At 42.2% G+C, this 19,648-nt stretch overlaps 1 protein-coding gene across 1 annotated transcript in view; it reads right to left on the reverse strand.

Annotated features, from left to right (window-relative positions):
- SNX19 (sorting nexin 19) overlaps positions 1 to 19,245 on the reverse strand; it is a gene marked incomplete at both ends in the record, with an annotated part of 30,785 nt that extends 11,540 nt beyond the window's left edge. The window contains 8 exons of the mRNA XM_084249938.1: positions 8,351 to 8,480; positions 10,886 to 11,066; positions 11,505 to 11,601; positions 13,131 to 13,261; positions 14,975 to 15,094; positions 15,208 to 15,308; positions 16,341 to 16,479; positions 17,560 to 19,245. Coding sequence (XP_084106064.1) covers positions 8,351 to 8,480; positions 10,886 to 11,066; positions 11,505 to 11,601; positions 13,131 to 13,261; positions 14,975 to 15,094; positions 15,208 to 15,308; positions 16,341 to 16,479; positions 17,560 to 19,245 — 2,585 coding nt within the window. The remainder of the gene's footprint in view (positions 1 to 8,350; positions 8,481 to 10,885; positions 11,067 to 11,504; positions 11,602 to 13,130; positions 13,262 to 14,974; positions 15,095 to 15,207; positions 15,309 to 16,340; positions 16,480 to 17,559) is intronic.
- Positions 19,246 to 19,648: the final 403 nt, after the last annotated feature.

The raw sequence follows: 19,648 nt of genomic DNA on the forward strand, positions 1-19,648 counted from the left end.
CCTGTTATGAGTGAGACCATCTGGTATTTCAAGATATCTTTCTTACAACCAGCAGCTCCCTCAGTCTACTGAGCAAGTTCTGCAATTCATGCCTCAGTTTCCCTTTTGTAAGCCTCACTCTCCTCCTGACAGACTCAGGGAAATAAGTATTAAAAGAGGAAACCATTTTTATATAGAATGTTTAAGAACAAGATTGGGGAAGGGCCCATGGGGCTATGGGTAATTTGAAGGTAACATTTAAGAATCCTTCTTAAAGCTAGACCGCTATAAAAACTAACCAATGAAACGTTCACTGTAGAGACTGAATGATCCATAATGTCTCTCTTTCCCTGATCATGTGACCTGGGAAGGAAGGCAAGACACAAAGAGGGCAGAAGGTAGGGATAGAGGGTCTGTCTAGACAACCAGAACCCCTGCAGTTTAAGGTGAAGTTATCTCACAGGGAGATCTCCTGGCTCCGCTCTGGGCCAAAACTGCCTCTGCAAGAGGGAGAACTCGAGGAGGGAGAGGTACTAAGAATGAGCTCTACTTAGATGTGGCAGTCTCTCTAACGCCTACAAATATTAGAGATCACAGCTTTAAGAGAATGCTCAGTCATGATTTGGAAGAGAATCAGAGATGGTATACAAATAAGCAAACATGTTAGGGTTCCAAGCTATGTTGTGAAAATGGATAGAGGAAGTTGGAAAAGACAAGATGAATCAAACAAGGGATAATAATGTACATGTTGAAGTTAAGCAGGAAAGACACTGGGAAGAGCATGAGAAAGAAAGAAAAGTGACTATAACTGACAAAGTCACCTTAGGGTAGAAGACCTGGTGGAAGGTAATTGTTTTCAGTCTCCTGTTTAAGGCTGAATTTAAAAACCTTTCCAAACAGAAGGCTGCCTATCCTGATACCAAGGATACAGGACAGTGCAGTGACAACTCCAGATCTCTATATAGAGGGACTCTGGGGGCACCACCCATGGTTAGAAAACAAGGGGGAGAGAGGAGGTGGTTGAGGGACTTATCTTGAAGCTCCATTTACATAGTGAGCATATTGTGTTCACAAAGGTTATAGATTTATTAGGGGAGAGCTAAATTCCCCCAAGAAAACCTTGGGTGCTATAATTACATAAGTGCCAGACAAAAGTATTTTCCTCACCAATTCACCCCAACTCCTTCCCTGCTCCAGTTCCCTGTTCCAATAGGGCTATCCTATATGCACTTGGTGATACCTATGTCTAAAAACAGGTAAAATCAAAACTGAGGGCATTAAAATGTTGCCACATCTCCAAGCTAATATGAGCCAATGATCTCACATCCAGGAGTAAAAGCAATAGGAATGCCCTTGATATATAATACATTGATAAGATTCCCAGTATCAGTACAAATCTAGCATTGACAACCTCTATGTTACTAAAATGTTTATCCAGAACTTTGGTATGTAAAAAGGCCTTGAGTACTGAACCAACTAGCCTATAGTCTGACAAAATTTTTCAACTTTAGATCTCCATCTGGTTTCATTACTGTGGGCCCTCTTGTTCATGCCGGCTTCCTGAATCAAAACTGTTTTCAACGAATCATCTCCAGCACTGAATCTTCAAGGAGCAATACACACAGCTCAGAGAAACAAGTGTACCCTGAAGATGAATCAGAACAGAAAAGAGTGAAAGACGAAAGAAACCAGGCTTGTCTAAAAGTCTGTAACACTAAGACAAGGAAAGTTTAGCAGCCTCTGAATCACCGGCAGCAAGCAAGGCAGCAAATGGTTTTGATTACAATCACCAAGATAGTCTTCTGACAAGGAAGGTGAATGGGTATTGTCTAACCTGCAGCGCCACCTGGTGCCCAGAGGGAAAACTCCTGTCCTAACTTTCCCACATGGTGATAGCCTGGTTGGGCTTTCCATAATTTAACACAACAAAAGGATCTTTCCCTTCTATGTATACACACACATTCCAAAAGGGGCTAGGTGAAAATATTAAAAAATGTTTAAAGATTCCTTTTTATATGAAAGTAAAAATTAAAGCCTCTCTTGTCCACTTTAAAAATGTTTCAGCAGGTGGGAGTGCAAACCGGTCCAACCACTATGGAGAGCTGTGTGGCGATTCCTCAACCTACTAAAGATAGAGCTTCCATATGATCCAGCAATTCCACTCCTAGGTATTTACCCAAAGGACACAGAAACATTAATTCCAAAGAGCATCTGCACCCCTATGTTTATAGCAGCACTATTTACAACAGCTAAGCTATGGAAACAACACAAATGCTTAAAAATAGATGACTGGATCAAGAAGATGTGGTACATATACACAATGGAATATTACTCAGCAATCAAAAAAGATAAACACATGCAATTTGCAGCAACATGGATGGAGCTGGAAGGGATCATGCTCAGTGAAATAAGCCAGAAAGAAAAAGAAAAATACTGGATGGTCTCACTCATAGCAGGAATCTAGAAAACCTAAATAAGGGACCAGGAAAAAGAATATCTATAAGAAAGAAAAAAATCAAAGTCAACAAACAACTATGAACCAGAGACACACTATGGGGGGTGGGGAAGGAGGGATTGGGGTCAAAATAAGGGAGCTGCAATTATATGGGGAATAAAAAAAAAATGTTTCAATGCCTGGACAATTCTTTACCCTGAATCAGTCTAAATTATACCTATCTTAAAAAGTCTGGTTTTAAATACTTTCTTCTATAAAGTCTACCTAACATTCGCCCTGCTCAAGAATCTTTTATTTTTTTAACTGTGTTTATGGCCTATACCACATCATTTAATCGCACATTTTTCAGTATTTCTACTCAATTCTTATAATCTCTCCTCTTAAGCAGAAACAGTACTATTTTCTACTAAAAATAGAAACAGTACTACACTCACTAGCACACAGAACGTGCTTAAGTACAAACAGGCATCAAATCTCACACAGGCTTTTAAAAAATTATTTGTAATGCAGTTATGGTAACATAAACTAAAGTTAGTTTGCCAGAAAGCAAAGCAAGAGGGTTGGGAGTACCTGGGTCAAGGCTAGTTCCCTGGTTCCAAAGAAATTCTGTTTTGCTCTAATATGAGTGGGGAGCTTGTGAATAAGCACAGCCCTGTGGCTGAACCATGTTTTGGTCAGTGATGGACTGCACAGAGGATGGTGGCCCCAACAGGCTGTCCCATACAGTCAGGGTGTGCAGTAGACTACACCATCCAGATTTGTGTAACTGCGCCCCATGACATTCATTCAATAACTGAATCACATGATAATGCATTGCTCAGAATGTGGCCCTCCACTAAGTGATACTTGACCTCGAGTGAATCGGTAGAATGGTGGGTGGGTAGACAGGATAAAGGAGGAGGTTCTATTTCAACGATGTAGAGTATTTGCTATTAAAAAGATCACTAAGCAAGCTCGCTATAAACACCTTTCAAAGAGGTCTATCAGACATGTTATCTACCTGACATCAAATAGATGTGTTTCTTCTCTAGCAAATAAAGAGTCCCCAAGGAAATGGAACATGTAAAGGTGTAAAGGTACAGCTTGTAAAGGTGGATCAGAATGTACATTTATTGAGTGCTACCATGTGTCAGGCATGCATGAAGAGGTTTTCATTTATTATCTCTTATTCTCCACTCACCCTCACGAGCTAGGCATTATTAACTCCCATTTGGAGAATAACTGAGGCATAGAGAGGGTAAGTGACTTATCACACAGAAAGCCTGAAACAGGATTTGAATTTGATCTAACTTCAAGGTCCATATTCTTACTTCCCCATGTGCAAGGAAAAAGGCTGAAAAAGTGTGTCCAGGGAGGGCAAGCTTGCGTGGGGGCTCACCATGGAAGGCCCATGCTTACAGAGGACACTGCAGGAGAGTGCCACTAGACAGGGGGACTGCCTGAAGAGTCCAAAGGAAAAGCCTCATGGCTCTGGTCTAACATGGCTCTGGAAATTGGTGTGTGTCCAATTAAAGGGCAGTGTGGGAAGAATGTAAGATTCAGTTTACATTTATGTCTCTGGTCCCCTAGAATTGCTGGGGACCCCGTGAAATTCTCAGTGGAAAGCAGAGGGACTGGCTGAATTGCAATGGCAGGTGATAGTCCTTCATTATTCAAGGACAAATTCTCAGCTCATGATAGGAAAAGCATGACGTCTTTATCCTAAGATAGGTGTGTAATAAATGACACCTAAGGAATATAACAGGGAAGCCTCCAAATAATAGGAGAGACTGTCAGGGCCAATCCTGGCCTGGCTTACTAAAGTCAAGAGCTTCCCCTTGTCAAGGAGAAAGAGGCATTCTTTACCTCCAAGGAAGTGCAATACAACCTGAACAAAGCCACTGCCACAAAAATTAATTTTAGCACCTCTACAGTCAATAATTAAGAGGGCTAGCAAATAACCAGACAGGAAAAATCAAAGACCTAGTTTGGGACAATTTTGTATGTGGTGATCTTATCAGCATGTATTTTTTGTACAGATGCTGGGTAGAGAAAGAAGTCAGGTGTAAGATACCATAAGACACCAGAGCAGAACTGAAAGTATAAGGGGCTAAAAAAACCCCTGTCATCTATGTTTTCTGAAAAACAATCGTAACTGAAATTTTCTAATTGGGAACACAATGTAGAATAGAAATACCTAAGGAAGATGATACAATCTCTGATCCAAGAGTGCTTTAAGAATAAAATCAGATAGAAATGAGTTTATATACTACTGTCATATGCAGTAGCCCTGGGGCCAATCAGATAGAAAGGAAGAGGCATTACATGGGGCTAAGCACAGGACTTCCAAATGAAGTGAATTCTAGTGGCCACTGCTTTGGACAAAGTCTGCACAGTGGGGAGGCAGTGTGGAGTAGTAGAAAGTGCATGAACTCTGAGGTCAGGATGACAAAAGTAGAATCAGGGGTATGACATTTATACTTAAATAATTTGGGAAGATTATTTAATCTGAATACCATGTTCCTCACTTGTAAAATGTGGAAACGTATGCTTGTCTCAGAGAATTGCTTTGTTTATTAGCATATAAAGTACACAGCTGCTAATCTGGCATAGTCAGTAGAGAAAACATCTAAAGTTTGGGTGCGACCTATGCAGTGGAGACAAAAGAACTCATGGTCATCCATTCACAACTGTCATTATGGAGGGTGAGCATTCCCACCTTACAGCACACTCTCTGCAGTGGTCCCAAACTTTGTCCTCAAGCTTTGCAACCTTTCCTGAAAGATGGTCTGTAGAGACCTCTTTTCTAGGAAAATGATTCCATAACCTGGTGTAAGGTCTAAAGCTAGACATTTGATTTTCTGCTGGGTCCACCAATGGTTGGGCTCCTTAAACCTGACATATTTTCTCCTTTCTCGATACACCTCCTCACCTCACATACTCTCCACTGTCCACAGATCACAGAACTTCCCCCCTTTTTTTCCTTATTCTTTTTGCCACACTATTCCCATTTGCCCTTCCCCCACCACCCAACTAAGACATCCTTACACAGATGCCAGGAATGCGTCTGCTACTCTTTTGACATGGAGTCTGATGCCATCTTTTGGGTCACGGGGAGGGCAGAGTCACAGGATGAGGTATTCGTGTACTCTACTGCTAGCCTGGCTCATATTTTTATCATTGCTCTGGGCATCCAGGCAGGGAACTGGTCCAGCTTCTTCTCATTTCTCCACTCTAGATCAGGACTCCATAATAACATCACCCCTTACCTTGGCTGGCTCTTCCTGCCTCAAACCTTCTATCATCAGTGGAACACAGGAGCTGTCTCCTCTTTCCCTCCAACCAGACTATCCTTAACTTGATTCTGATGCATCCAGGGATGTTGTAAAGTTTCTTCTGTATTCGGACATAAGCAGTTTGCACAAGCTGGTTTCAGTCCTTGGCTTATACTGCTACCCCACCCCTTCTTCCCCCTTCTATGTGTCTAATTCCAAACAAGGAATGCTCCTTACATAATTGGATGTTCCCAGCACAGAAGCTGACATATGCGGTCAGGTGCCATGCGTACAAGACTCCCCTTTGACTTAACAATGCCTTTTTTGGGCATCTAACTGCTCTTCAGCTGCCCTCCCACATTCTCTCTACACCATCAACAATCAAGAGAGATTTATAAAGCCTGGCTGAGATCAGAACCTTCCCAACCTTGGCTTAGCAGGAGGGGTTATGAGGTTGAATTTACTCTCTTCTTTTTTTTTCTTGCAGGCCAGAGAGAGAGAGAGACAAAGAGCAGGAGAGCACAGGCTTATGATGCGGCAGAGGTCCCCGGTCTCTAGGACAGCTATGTATATAGTCTTATAAGGGAGTAGAGAGAGTAAAAAGGGAGTAGAGAGAGTAAAAAAATCTGGAAGTGGAAGAAATTAAACTTATTTTCTTGGAAATAATAATCCTGGAGGTTGGAAAATGATGACATTTTGAGGAGGTGCATCTAAATCTAGATCGTTATAGCATCCCTGATAAGCAAATGCAGCGTGTTCAAGTTAACTAGATTAAGTGGCAGTAGCTACCCAAGGCATCGATACCGACTAACCTTCTCTTTAAAGTGCAGGACTTAAAGAGAAGCCAAGTACTCTGAACAAGGATACAGCTCAGATACTTGTGGTTTCAGAGAGAAAGAACAAATATGCTGTTTCCTGGGCAATGGTCATGGGGACAATCTTGGAGAGGTGAACACGGAGTTGGACTGCCTCTTGTGAGGGCAGTGGTGGTAGTGGAGGGGGAGGTGATGCAGCACTGGAGAGAGATCAAATTCCAAATTTGCTTTGGTAAGCAAATAAAGCCAAAGAATGTAGCACTGCATGAACCTCTTTTTTAAAAATAAAACATGCAGGCTCTCCAGGGACAGTACCACAGGCTAACAGTGCCCTCTGTACTACACATGAGTGTGGTACATGGAGATGCTGCTTGGATTTACAGGCTCTGGGGAATGTATACTTCTCTGGGTTGGCTTTTATCTCTCCAAATCATGGGCAAAAGGTCTGATCCTGAGAGCTAGAGAGTTACTGCAGCTAAAGAGCACACAAATTTGGCTTCAAATTCTACCTATGGTACTTAGTAGCTGTAATCTTGATTAAATAACCATACTTCTATGTATACTTTAGTTTCCTTATTTTTGAAATAGGGATCATAATACCTTCTTCACAGGGCTTCTGAGGAATGTACATGATACAATGTGCTTTAGTCCACAGCACAATGTCTGAATAAAGGAACGCCCAAATGTTTGCTTAATAGAAAATATCCTGAAACTGATGAGATTCACGCCTACACTCTGAGTCCTGAATGATATCCTTTCTGTGTATATTACTCACATGGGTGAAGACGTTATTAGATCCTTGGTGACACCAGAGTGGGAATGCGATTCTTTCTCCAGATATCCAAGGCTTCTTGACTTCTATTTTAAAAAAGCTTATTATGCCTCCCTGTCCTATGTAACTATGTGTGGAAGGCGATTTAACTGCTGTCATCGATGAATTTTCTATTACATGGTAGATACATAATTATTTTTTTTTTTTAAAGATACTAGTTTTGAAGTGACTTGTTGGCATGGCCACATGGTAACAGACTAGGTGAGGATTTGGCTTCTTTTTACTTTGAGATGTTCCAGGAGAATGTCTCATATGAAAGTGATCAAAACAAGAGTGGCTAAAGTTCAAGTACTAAGTGTGTCTGTCTGGTTCAGAGACAGTGTTTCTGGTCCTCTTCAGTATAGTGAAACTTGTATCAGTTTCATGGTTAGTAATTCAACCGTTAAAACCTCCACCTATATACAAATCGTTCAGAAGAGTCCAGCAGTGCTAAGATCACAAGGCCTAACAATAATATCGAAGTATCCTTGGATATAATGTCCATATTAAATCAAAGTATCCTTCTATTCCATATAATCCTGAGTGTCAGCAAGTACCTTTTTAGTTGTGAATACTTTCAACTCTTTCAGAGAAAACAATTTTTATTTTGAGAACACATGCATTCTCTTGTCTTTTTCACTACTGTCATAGTGACCATATATTGTCAGTTAAGAGAAATGTGCACTGTGACAAGGTGGAAGGTACAAAGGTTGGGGATATAACTGGATAGCGAATTGCTCCTGGTTTTAGGAAGAGCTCAGCTACAGTGTTTTAAGATCACAGGCAGTATCTGTAATTCAGGGCTCTGCTAGAAATCTTAAAGAAGTAGACCCACTCAAACTTTAGACAGCAGGTGAGTAATAAAAACTATGTGATAGATTCCACTTAGTCCTTATCCTCATACTCTGGTAACAGAGACTCTATTTTCCCCTCTGGCCACAGATTCCCTGGACTCTACACTTTCTATTGGAAAATTCAGCATTACATTCCTGTCCAATCTGAGACTCTAATATGAAGGAGAGTTCTGTTGTCTTACCTCTGAATTAGGGTCCCAAAGATAAGATGAAGAACTTTCTGCATATTTTCTGTACAAAGCCATCTCCACTGTTCCATTAGCAGCAAGAGGAGTAAATCCAGGACTGTGTCGGCTAACTCTGTCTCTGTACCTAGGGAATGAAGTGGCATCAAAAGAAACTGAGAAGACCGATACTCAAGGAACAGATTTCAATGGCACTGGGTCTTCTCCACCTTTATATCACTTTATAGTTTTTTAACTCTTCTGTACTCAAAAGATATTTCACATTTAAAAATTTCAGTTATAGACTGTATTTCTTTATAATTCTTTTATGTTCCTTAGTCACTTAGTAAATCTTTTTATCTTTAAAAAAGATCTTGTATATAATTATCTTGCATATAACTACCTAGCTTCTGTTTCTTTTATATTTCCTCTGGGAGCTGAAACAAAATTCAAGTAAGTCGTTACAGCTGGTGACTTTGTGGAACTGTCAAGGCCCAGTCTCTTTTGCTCTTAATTCTACTCCATGCTTATATTCCACTTGCCTCCACATAATAACACAGAAATGTTGTGGGCAGCAGATTTAGGCAAGTTATAGGCTGAAAAAATGTACTCTGTCATGCTCAATTCTATTATAGTAGTCCCCTTGCTTACTTGGTGTTCTGCTGTGTGGTTTATTACCTGGGGTCAACCATGGTATGAAAATATTACAGAGACCATATTCAAATAACTTTTATTATTACAGTATATTGTTAGAATTGTTCCATTTTATTATTTATATTTTTCTATAAAAGTTTTATTAATTTATGCATGCAAGAGCTGGGGTACAGACCAGAGATGCGGGGTTGAGAGGATTCACCAGAGACAGAGTGGGGAACAGAATGGGCAGAGTGACTGAAAAACACTGCTGAGGGGAGCAGCGGGTGAGACAGGAGAGGTCTGCTGCACCATATGGGTTGCTTCCTGGCCAGCCGGGGATCGAACTCGTGCCACAGAGGCTGCGGATTGTTTCATAGTGCGGTGCTTAACCCCTTGTGCCACCAGGGAGGCCCTTATCGTTAATTTATTTTTGCTAGTCTCTACCTGCGCCTCTACCTGTGTCTAATTTACAAATTAACTTTATCATAGGTATGTATGCACTGGAAAAAGCAGTATTATAGAGTTTGGTGCCACTTGTGATTTCAGGCAACTACTGGTGGGCGTGGAATGCATCCACCACAGACAAAGCAGGACTACTGTATTTTGCCAGGTTTAGCATTTACCTAGAGCTGCTAGATAAATGGTATTGTCACAGCAGTGAAAAATAAGAAAGTACTAAGCCCCTTGAAGAAAATGGTTAATTTTCTATTGATTAGAATTAGAAGAAGGGCTCAGCTATAAACTATCCTTTCAGAGATATAATGTTCAAATTTATAGGCTTGATTTTTAGATACAATTACATTGTTTCCTCGTTCCATCTAACTTGTAATTCCTTATACTTCTGATGCATTCACTGTCTTCATGCTTCCCTTACTTAACCAGTGTGATACCTGTGAAGAGATGGGGCTGTGAATTCCATTTTTCACATATTTAAATTAAGGTCCATGTGAGAAACAACAGTGAAATCATACTTCACCCCCCTTCTGACATCAAGCTATTTTGATCCTTTATTTTTCATCAGTGGGGTCTTTTCTTAGTAGAATTAAAAAAAATCCTTTCTTCCTATAAAAACTATATCTTTGGGCCTCCCTGGTGGTGCAGGGGGTTGAGCACAGCGCTGTGAGGCAGTCTGGGGCCTGGCCTTTGCGGTGCGAGTTCGATCCCCAGTCGGCCAGGGAGCAACCCACATGGTGCGGCAGACCTCTCCTGTCTCACCCGCTGCTCCCCTCAGCAGTGTATTTCGGTACATCTGCCTGTTATGCTCCCCACACTCTCTGGGGAATCTTCTCACCTCCGCTCCCTGCCGACCGCGACGCTGGCCTGTACCCACTTCTTAAAAACAAAACAAAACTTTAAAATAAAAACTTTATCCTTATATAAACTCTAGCTCAGTAAATATGGTAATATCCAGACCACCAACAACACGTGTTAGAGCATAGATGAGATCACCCAGCGTGTGTGCAGAAGAACAGAGCCCAAAATAATCCTCTAGAAGGTTAGTGTAGGGAGTCAACAGGGGACTGAGAAGGGACCATAAGAGGTACAGAAAGAAAACCAGGAAAGTGGTACCACAGTTACTATTGGAAGAAGTTTCGAGATAAAGCAAATAGTCCAAAGATATGCCAAAACATGTCAAAATAATTTACAGGGGACGATATCATAAGCATGGATCTTATCTTGCTGTGTTTTAACTCCCTGTTTTTGTGCCCTACTTTTCTGCATGATTCAGCTCTGGAGACTGTGTCATATTCTTTGTATCTCAGCAGTCAGCACAGTAACTCCGGCACTGATATTTGACACATGACTTGTTGAGCTGAATGGAAGAGAAATTAATGTGTTGAATCCCAACCATCACAAGTCCCAAGTAGATGGTACCCTAGCTCCCTTCTCTGAGGGAGCCAAGGTCTTGTCACTTACCTAGATCACCACTGCTGAAATGTTGGGCTAGCACAGCTGTATCTGGTAAGTAACCATCCACACTGTCTTTGGGAATCTGTAGAGGAACTTTTTCTGGGGTATCTTCTGGCTGCACTCTTAGTAACTTTGACTGTTTTTCAAGAAAGGATTCCATCCCAGACATGGACAGGACCTCTGACTCCTGCAGGAAGAGTCAGTGGTGTATCACATAAAGAATGCAGTAAGTAGGAGAGGAAATGATTCATGACTGGCTTTCCCCATTTATTCCTACTATCTCTATGACAGCCTTAGGAAAATTCTATTATTATTATTATTTTTCACATGCACTATAAGTAAGCAATGCTTTTGGATTTGCACTTGCTTTAAATACTTTTGAGTCATCTGTTCTTTTCCAGGAATTTCTCATTCTGTCTTCCATTATCCAAACCTAACCCAAAGCTACCCACCCAAAACTAGTAGGAATTCCTAACCACCAAAATACATTAGAGTAAAAATTGGAGATCTAGGTATTGGATAAGTCCTTTCGCAAGGCACCTATGTCCTTTCTGATTGGAAGATGTCTCAATGGCCTTAAACTGCAGGATCAACATCCCACTTATCAATTGTAGGAGTGTCTTACCACACTGCCATCCTGGAGACAATAGAGAATCTTTTCATGTGTGTCAGTCATACTTAGTGCTGGAGCAATTTTACTGGATGAAAACCTCAATCTGGACCTGGTATAGAAACAAGAGCAGAAACAAAATGTAATTCATAGTCTGGATTCCGACATAAAGAACTAACCAGTATTAATATCTTAAAATAACAACATTCACACTGATTTATGGGAGCTTACAATGGTCAAAGCTGTTAGGAGAGACCTGGTTCTGAAACCACCCTAACAATAAATATTCTGGCAACTCTTAACATACAGTACAATTCCTGCACTAAGTGATCTCTAGAATGCATCTGCAAAAGGACAGTTACTAATGTAAAATAAGGACCAGTGTGTTGTGGTTCTATCTCTATAGGCTAGAGGAGTAGCTAGCACATACCTCACACTCATTACAAAATCTGCTGAAGATTAAATAGAACAGGATTTCCTGAAGTTGATGGTGGTACCCTTTTTGCACATCCATTTATTCCCCTAATATTCTAAATAAATTCAGGGAAGGGGCTGCAAGTACTAACTTCAGTGTTTCAAGGAATATGGTTCTCCTAAACAAAGGCATCATGGTCATCCTTCAAAATATGCATGCCGGAAATAAAAAGACTAAGAACTGTGAGTCTGTTATTGCTAGCCCATGAAGCAAACACGGAGACAGAAACAGCCAGTCATCTAGATAGACTTTCACACACACACCCACACAGTCGCTCCTGCTTATAGTCTGTCTTCCTAACGGCCCAGATACAGATGAAGTTTCCAGGAAGGGTAAATATGGTTTCCTCTCCCTCCATGTGTTGGCTTTGAAAGCTACTTCTAGGATCCTAATGGAGGATCTAGTTTAGTAACCAGTTACTAAAATACACCCTACAGGGATCCGTACTAGCCCTTTCATATTTACTGCTAATATATGCTACTTCTGAGTCAAGATTTCCAGAAATGATGGCAACCAAAAATTAGTCATAAGATTTAAGTCTTAACAGTAAAGAAATATCTCGATTTTCCAGGAAAAAAGAAAATGAGACTCTCCATATTCCAAAATTTTCCTCCCAGTCAAAATTCCCTGGTCAGTTTGAGCCTCAGGTCCCATGACAAAAGCAAACATTCATCAGGGCTGCCTATGCAGAATCTCAGGATCTTTGGGTGGAACACTGAGTATGTGGTCTGACTTTGCATAAAAACTGGTATGTATGGGCCTCCCCGGTGGCGCAGCAGTTGAGCGCTGGGTTGCAAAGCTGCCCGTGGCCTCTGCAGCGCCGGTTTGATCCCTGGCTGCTCCCCGGCCACCGGAGGAGGGTCCCGCATGGTGCGCAGACCTCTCCTGCCGCCTGCTGCTCCCCTCAGCAGTGTGCTTTGGTCCTTCTGCCTGCTCTGATCCCTGCTCTGGCTCTGGTGAATTCTCTCACCCTCCCGTGCTTCTGACTGTACCCAGTGCTTGTATAAATAAACAAACAAACAAACAAACAAACAAACAAAAAAACTGGTGTATATGACCCATCTTTCTTTCTTCTAGGGCTTGAAACTAAGGATGGGCATCAGCTGAGGATTAGGGATCAACCTGAGAATTGGGAAGGGTCCCTGGGTGACTGAATGGCTTCTCACTTGCTAGCCTTCTTGCCTTCGGTCTGGGGCTTGCTTTCTGTCTCCGCCTCACTCAGCTCTTCTGTGGGGCTCTGCGGTTCAGAGCGAGGAAATGCTGTCTTCAAGGTGTCCACAATAGCACTCACCACCATCTGCAGGGGTCAGAGATATAGGGTCAGACAGAAACCACCTAATGAGAAGCTGTCTCAGTGCTTTATGTAGTCAAGACGAGTAGACAGCCAGACTATCTAGGCAGAGTCTTACCAGGATAGATACTAGTTAATGACTTAGTGGCACTGATCCTCTTTCTCTATGGCCACAAAAATCTCCCTCCTCACAGAATTAGGACACACAGTGCCATGGGGAAAGACGACAATGAGATAAGTAGAAATATGGGAGTTCTGCAAGCTGATGAAATACTTCCATTTTCAATTTCATTCTTCTTAGATAAAAGAATGATCTTTACTTTCGAAATTGATAATACTTTCACCAAGATGACGGTAATATAGAATAGATAATACTTTCACCAAGAATAGGTAATATAGAAATATATAGAGAAAAGAGAGTGATGATTATCAAAATGAGAAATATAGTCTAAATAATATATAATGTAAACATGTTCAGAGTAATTTGTTGTTCTGGTATTTCAAACAATTTTTCTTCATCAATACAGCAATAGCAAAAACCACACAAGCCAAATTTAAGGAAACTGGAGTTGTTATAAACTCATAAAGACCACATAAAACAACCCTCACTGAAGAGTAAGAATTATCACTAATTTTCAAACTGGGAATATGTCCAATAGATATATGTTGGAAAGGAAAATGAACAAATAAAATCCTAAGATATCAAAGAATCAGGAGAAGACATATACTTTCCCTCTGGTTCCTTTTCCTAATAATCACTGCTGGCTCAAAGTAGAGCCCAGTACCCTGCCTTCTTTAGTCATTCTTGTGTTCTCCTCTACAAGCACAGCCAGCAAAGCTAAGAAAAAGCTGAAATGGTCCAGAAAGACTACAGTAAGAATGAGGGATAATAAACCAGGGAAAGAACTTGAGGATAGCATGAATGCAGATATTTGCTTAGAAAATACAACCTGCTCTCAAGTTTCACAAAATTGTAGACTGTGGGGGGTCCTTATCTGCTGATTTCACCAGCAACAGTATACTACATGGAGTTAAACAAGCATCTAATAAGTTGATGTTGAATCAATGAGTGAATACACCTGCATGGATAAACACATTTGCATGGAACTCTGGGGATTTTCTAAAGGCATTCTTTTCTAGGTTGCAGTTTTTTCCTCATAGTATGTATGTCTCCTTACTCCTACCACATGAAACTCCACTTTATCATTTTATCTCTGAAATCTATGAGAAGAGGGACACCCCTCTTTTATCTATGAGTCAGTGTTTTCTAACCTTTTCAAACATATGCCATCTTCTGATAAACATAAACCTTGGACTCCTGCCCTGGAGATTCTAGAGGGTACAACTCAGCTTAGTGTTCTGTCTGGGCCCTCCTTCTGAGTGACCAGTGCTGAGAGTGACCTTCACTTCCAGGAGAGACCTGTGTGTCTCTACCTATCTCTGGAGGTAAGATCTGTCATTACATCATTTTCTAGAATAACAATGTCTTAATAGTCCCAGGATATATATATGTCCATTTATAGAGTGTCCTCATAGCTGCTTACTGTAATTCAGCAAGTTGGTGGTCCAACCAATATTTAGCAAGAGGTCTTGAAAATTCCAGTCCATATTCTATTGATTCCTCTGTGCTATCTCTCCCTACACACCACCTTCCCTATTTTTGAAGCACCACCTCCATTTTGATGAAAAACTAAAATTGAGCACAGGGCCCTACTGTACCTTGTCTATTCTGGAGACCATGAATGGCTTCTTGACAAAGGCAATACGAGCATCTGTGTTCAAAGCAAGGAACTCCTGCACCTCTTCACTATTTGCAATCTCCGGAATGGCACAGAGTTGCTGCAAAAGATATAAGAAGGACTTCAAAGATAAATTCCAGTCCCCAGATCTCTCTACCTCAGGTTGGATGTTTAGTGATTAGAATGAAGGCAGAGTCAAATCACAACTCTAACCTTTAGGAATGATTCCAGGAGGCTCTTACGTGCTTCTACTCTGTCACTATCCATGTTTCCAAATGGAAGATCTGGAAAGAGCTTTTTCGGACCCTTCACATCTTAAAAAAAAAAAAAAATCATTAATAGTTACTGAGAGCTATTCCATATAAACAACCATCGTAGAGGTAGGGCAAACAGAACTGTTGAATATATTTCCCTGAGACTTAATAGTTCAGGAGTTCCAAACGTACCCCAATCACACAGCCTATTCTCATTATTTATAACAATATAAGGTATAAGCGGCTGTATGGTACAGTGCTTATGGGTGAATCTGAAGTACAACTGCCCAAGTTTATAATTTGATTCAATCCCTACTATAATAATGACCTCAGGCAAGTTACCTAATCTTTGTTTAACTTCGTTTCTTTCCTATAAAATCGAACTAATGATAGTACCTATCTCATAAGCTGTTATGAGAATTAAATCAGCCATTATGTGTACAATGCTAAGAAGAAAACCTGGCACATATGCTCAAGCTTAGCTGAGTATTAGCTCAGTATTAGCTGTTGATTTTAAGAAAATGCATAACTAAAATACATAATTTAGGCCTAGACTGATTCAAATGTTTATTTGGGTGATTATCAGCACTTTTAAAAACAAAGCAGCTCCTTCCTAGCTTATTTTCAGAATTAAATTTTATTACATTTTCTCACTGTTTCCGAGCCTTACAGGTGTGAAACAGCACGCGCGCGCACACACATACACACACACACACCCCACCCCCGGTGGCTAAAGAAAGGTGGCAAGTATTTCTGGATAATTTAATTTTTAAGAGTAATCAGTCTATGAATCTAGAAAAGCTACTTTAACTCCTCACACTACCTCACAGGAATCAGTGAAAATGTGAAAGCTTTCTGAAGCTTAAGCTAGATAGGATCCCAGAATAAAGTACTCAGTGGCACTGGGGTACCTCAGAATTACTCAGTGCTGTCCAATACTAAAACCCCAAACACCTGAAAAATTGGGGGAGCACAGTACCTCTGATGCTCCTCCATCCCTCCCCATAAACCTGTAGGCCCCTCAGTCTCCCAAACCAGGGTGGCTAGATGTGAAAAGCAAGAAGGCAGTGTGGGGCAGAGGAAATTCCTGACTTTTGATGAACTTCCGTAGATCTGATTTCTCCTCCAGACGGGTCTGCAGATTCAGGAACTCACGGTAGCGGCGATTTACAGTGTGGTAGGCTAGCTGCTGCAGGCTGCTGCTGTGCTCACTGTCGAGGGCTGTCTCATACTGTTGAATGAACACATTTGTTAATTGCATTAGCTCAACAGTCGCACAGTAAGAGCAGTGTAGAGGTAAAGGAAGGGAGATGTTCCTATTTTACTCCTGACCTTACTAGCTGACTGCTGCCTTACGTTGTAATGAATAACTCAAATTCCAAGAATGGCTGGATTAAGAAGAGAGATGTATTTCCCAACATAAATCGCTGAGAAAGTTAGAAAATAATTTTACTGCTTTGCTCTCCTCCTTCCATCTCTAAGTTCCCTCCCACAAAAACTTTCTTTACTTATAAAAATGTCTACATAACTACTTTTCAAACCCTAAAGACAGTATAAAATAGAAGGTACATCACCAAAGTTTGCTCATGATCACAGTTTTCGGATTCAAAATAAAAAATCCAAGGGGGAGACAAGTAAAATTCAATGTATAGAGTCTCATGCAGAAATTCTCTTTCCAGACATCTTCCTCGCTAACTTCTTTCTTTTTAAACAGTAGCATCTTTTGTATTTTGTTTTAGGAAGGAGAGTTATTTACCTCTAAATACCTCAGAAGGCAGCAAGTTCCTTATTCCTAGAGATATTTAAGCACAAAAGTAGATGCCACTTTAAAAAAATGGGGGAACCACTTAGCAGATATGAAGGGGGTTCATATACTAGATAGCTGGCTTGATAAGAGCCAGTTTTGTAAAACTGGCTTTACGATAGGCTTCCTCCAAGTCACTTGAAGATTTGTATTAAAAAAAAAATAGAATGTTAGGATCCACTGTTAGGAATTCTCATTTAGAATCTATCAGTCTATCATAAAAAGGAGTCCAAGTGATTTTTGAAGAGCAGCTAGGTTTGGGAACCACTGGAAAATATGACCGTCAGTATCCTAACCACCCTAAAATTCTAAGATTGAGTAATGGATAAAATATACTGGTAGAATATTAGATAAAATGACTGTTTATGTATGAGCTTCAACCGTTCACATACAGATGCCTGCTGAATTAAATAGTAAACTAAGAGCAGGCTCTCAGAACACTTGCTTCGCTGTTTTCCAAACCCATTCCCAGCACAGAACAGGTGACCACAGTTCTAATCCTGTTACCTTCACTGTGTAGAGTGTGTATGGGTGGAATCCAGTGCCACTGTGTTCTCGAGCAGTAATGGTGCCAGTGATACGCAGGTTCTGGATGACAACTGGGCCATCTGGACTGCTCAGGGGCTCAAAGCTGAAGGTGGCTGAGCTGAGAGGACCGGTTGGAGAGGAAGAAAGCAGAACCTGTGGCAGATTAGGATCGAGGGAACTCACACCATTGGTGAGATCCTTCTCTAAGCATGAGGGTCGTGTGGGGCAGGCTGTTTCTGGACTTGCCAGCAAATCTGTAAGAGATGTAGCATCTCTATGCTCTACCTCCTTGTCTGCCATGTCAACCTGAATCTCAGGGCAGGAATTCAGCATGGAGACCAGTAGGCCTGTTTCTGTCACTGGACCCTCCTCAGCTTCTGTTCCTTCAACTCCTTCGCATCCCTCACCATCCTTAGATTCTAGAGACTGAGAATTCTCTAGGGCACACAGGGCATCCTGGATTCTGTCAGATAGGAAGTTGCCTGAGGTCACAAGCATTATGGATTCTTTGCTCAGTTCACACAGTGGAGACTCCAGCTCTGGGTCTTCACATAAGAACAGAGGGCCTCGAATATCTGGCTGCAGGAAATGAGATGAGTTAGCAATTTTTCTTTCTTCTATTTCACCCAAATCTCCATCTACGGTGTCATGACTTTCTTCAACAACTGGATGTGAAGGTCCCTCTGGTTCATCACTGTTCGGAAACACTGGGACTGTTGCTGGGGAAGGGGCTCTTGCCTCTGGCAGATTCTGTGCCTCAACAACCAGTGGTAGAGATGTGGGCACTAAGGGCTCTTCCAGGGTACTGGCTAGGCAGAGTGGTTTAACTACTGCTGGATTGTTTCTGGCTTTGGAAAAGATGCCCACAAGTACAAGGTGAATCCAGTCAGGGTCTGACAGCTTGTTGATCAATGGTAAGATTACATTGCAAGTAATGAGTTCGACCACTACATGGCGTCCAGTCCGGGTCTCTAAGTGAGGCTTTGGCACTAGTCCTTGAAGCAATATATCCACAATGCCTCGTGTATAGATGACCTCAGCACTGGGGTTTTGTACAGCAGGATGTGGGGCAGTAACCTGGCAGTAAGCTTCCCAGAGCTGGCAGGACTCAACTGAGGGCTCACTTTGTTTTCCCGCTGTGGCTTTCTTTGCATGAATATAGCTCTGCAGGTGACAACCACAGAGAGTCAGAACCCTCTGGGTAAGAGCATGACTGTCCACCTGGCTCATTCTCCTCCGGAGGTCGTGAACCAACCCTTTCATGGCGGCCTCCATTTCTTCCTCAAAGGCTGGTTCCTGGCTCACTGAGCGGTACCAGGATGACACAAAATCCCTCATGATCATCTGGATGGTGCAGTTGATCTCTTGTTCCAGTTGCCTCTCTGCCTGGGGATTTGGTGGGCAAGTGGTTATCTGGATAAAGCGTTCCAGGTGCAGTCGACCTGAAGCCCCCACAATGGCGTTTGGTCCTAGCCATCCTCCCAGCACCACCAGCAAGGCAGACAGAAGACACAGAAGCCACACATTGACCAGAAAGTGGATGACCAGAAGCCAGCCAAGTACGACCCCCACAGCCACCAGCTTCCGGCTACTCAGCAGGCTATTGAGGCCACCGCTGCACCCAGCTGGGATCTCCGGAAGGGAGGATGGTGTTTCTGCCTTCATGGCTGAAAGGATCAGGTGGCTCCCCTAGACAGCCAACCTCTATTTCACTTCCGAATTAGGGTCTGGGGCATTCAGTGTGTCCCGGAGACGAGGCAACCTGGGGTGCTATTCAGAGTCCAGGAAGGGGCTGTGGGCCCTCGACATCCCCCAGCCACATAGGTAGCTCTGCTGCTCGCACTCGCTCCAGCCCCTTCCAGAGACGCCGCGCTCAAGGTAAATCGGTCACCTTTTCAGTCGAGGCCACTGCGCGGCCCCAGGAGGACGGTCGGAGCCTTGGGGGAGGGGCCCCCTCGCCAAGCACTTACAAGAAGCTGACGACTGGGGCGGGACAGCAGCGGGTCGCACAGCGCCGGGGGTAGGGGCGCGCCCAGACAGAGCCCGGCGGGCAGTGAGTTCAATGGTG

Source organism: Talpa europaea (assembly GCF_964194135.1).
Source record: "Talpa europaea genome assembly, chromosome: 12".
Taxonomy (NCBI): domain Eukaryota; kingdom Metazoa; phylum Chordata; class Mammalia; order Eulipotyphla; family Talpidae; genus Talpa; species Talpa europaea.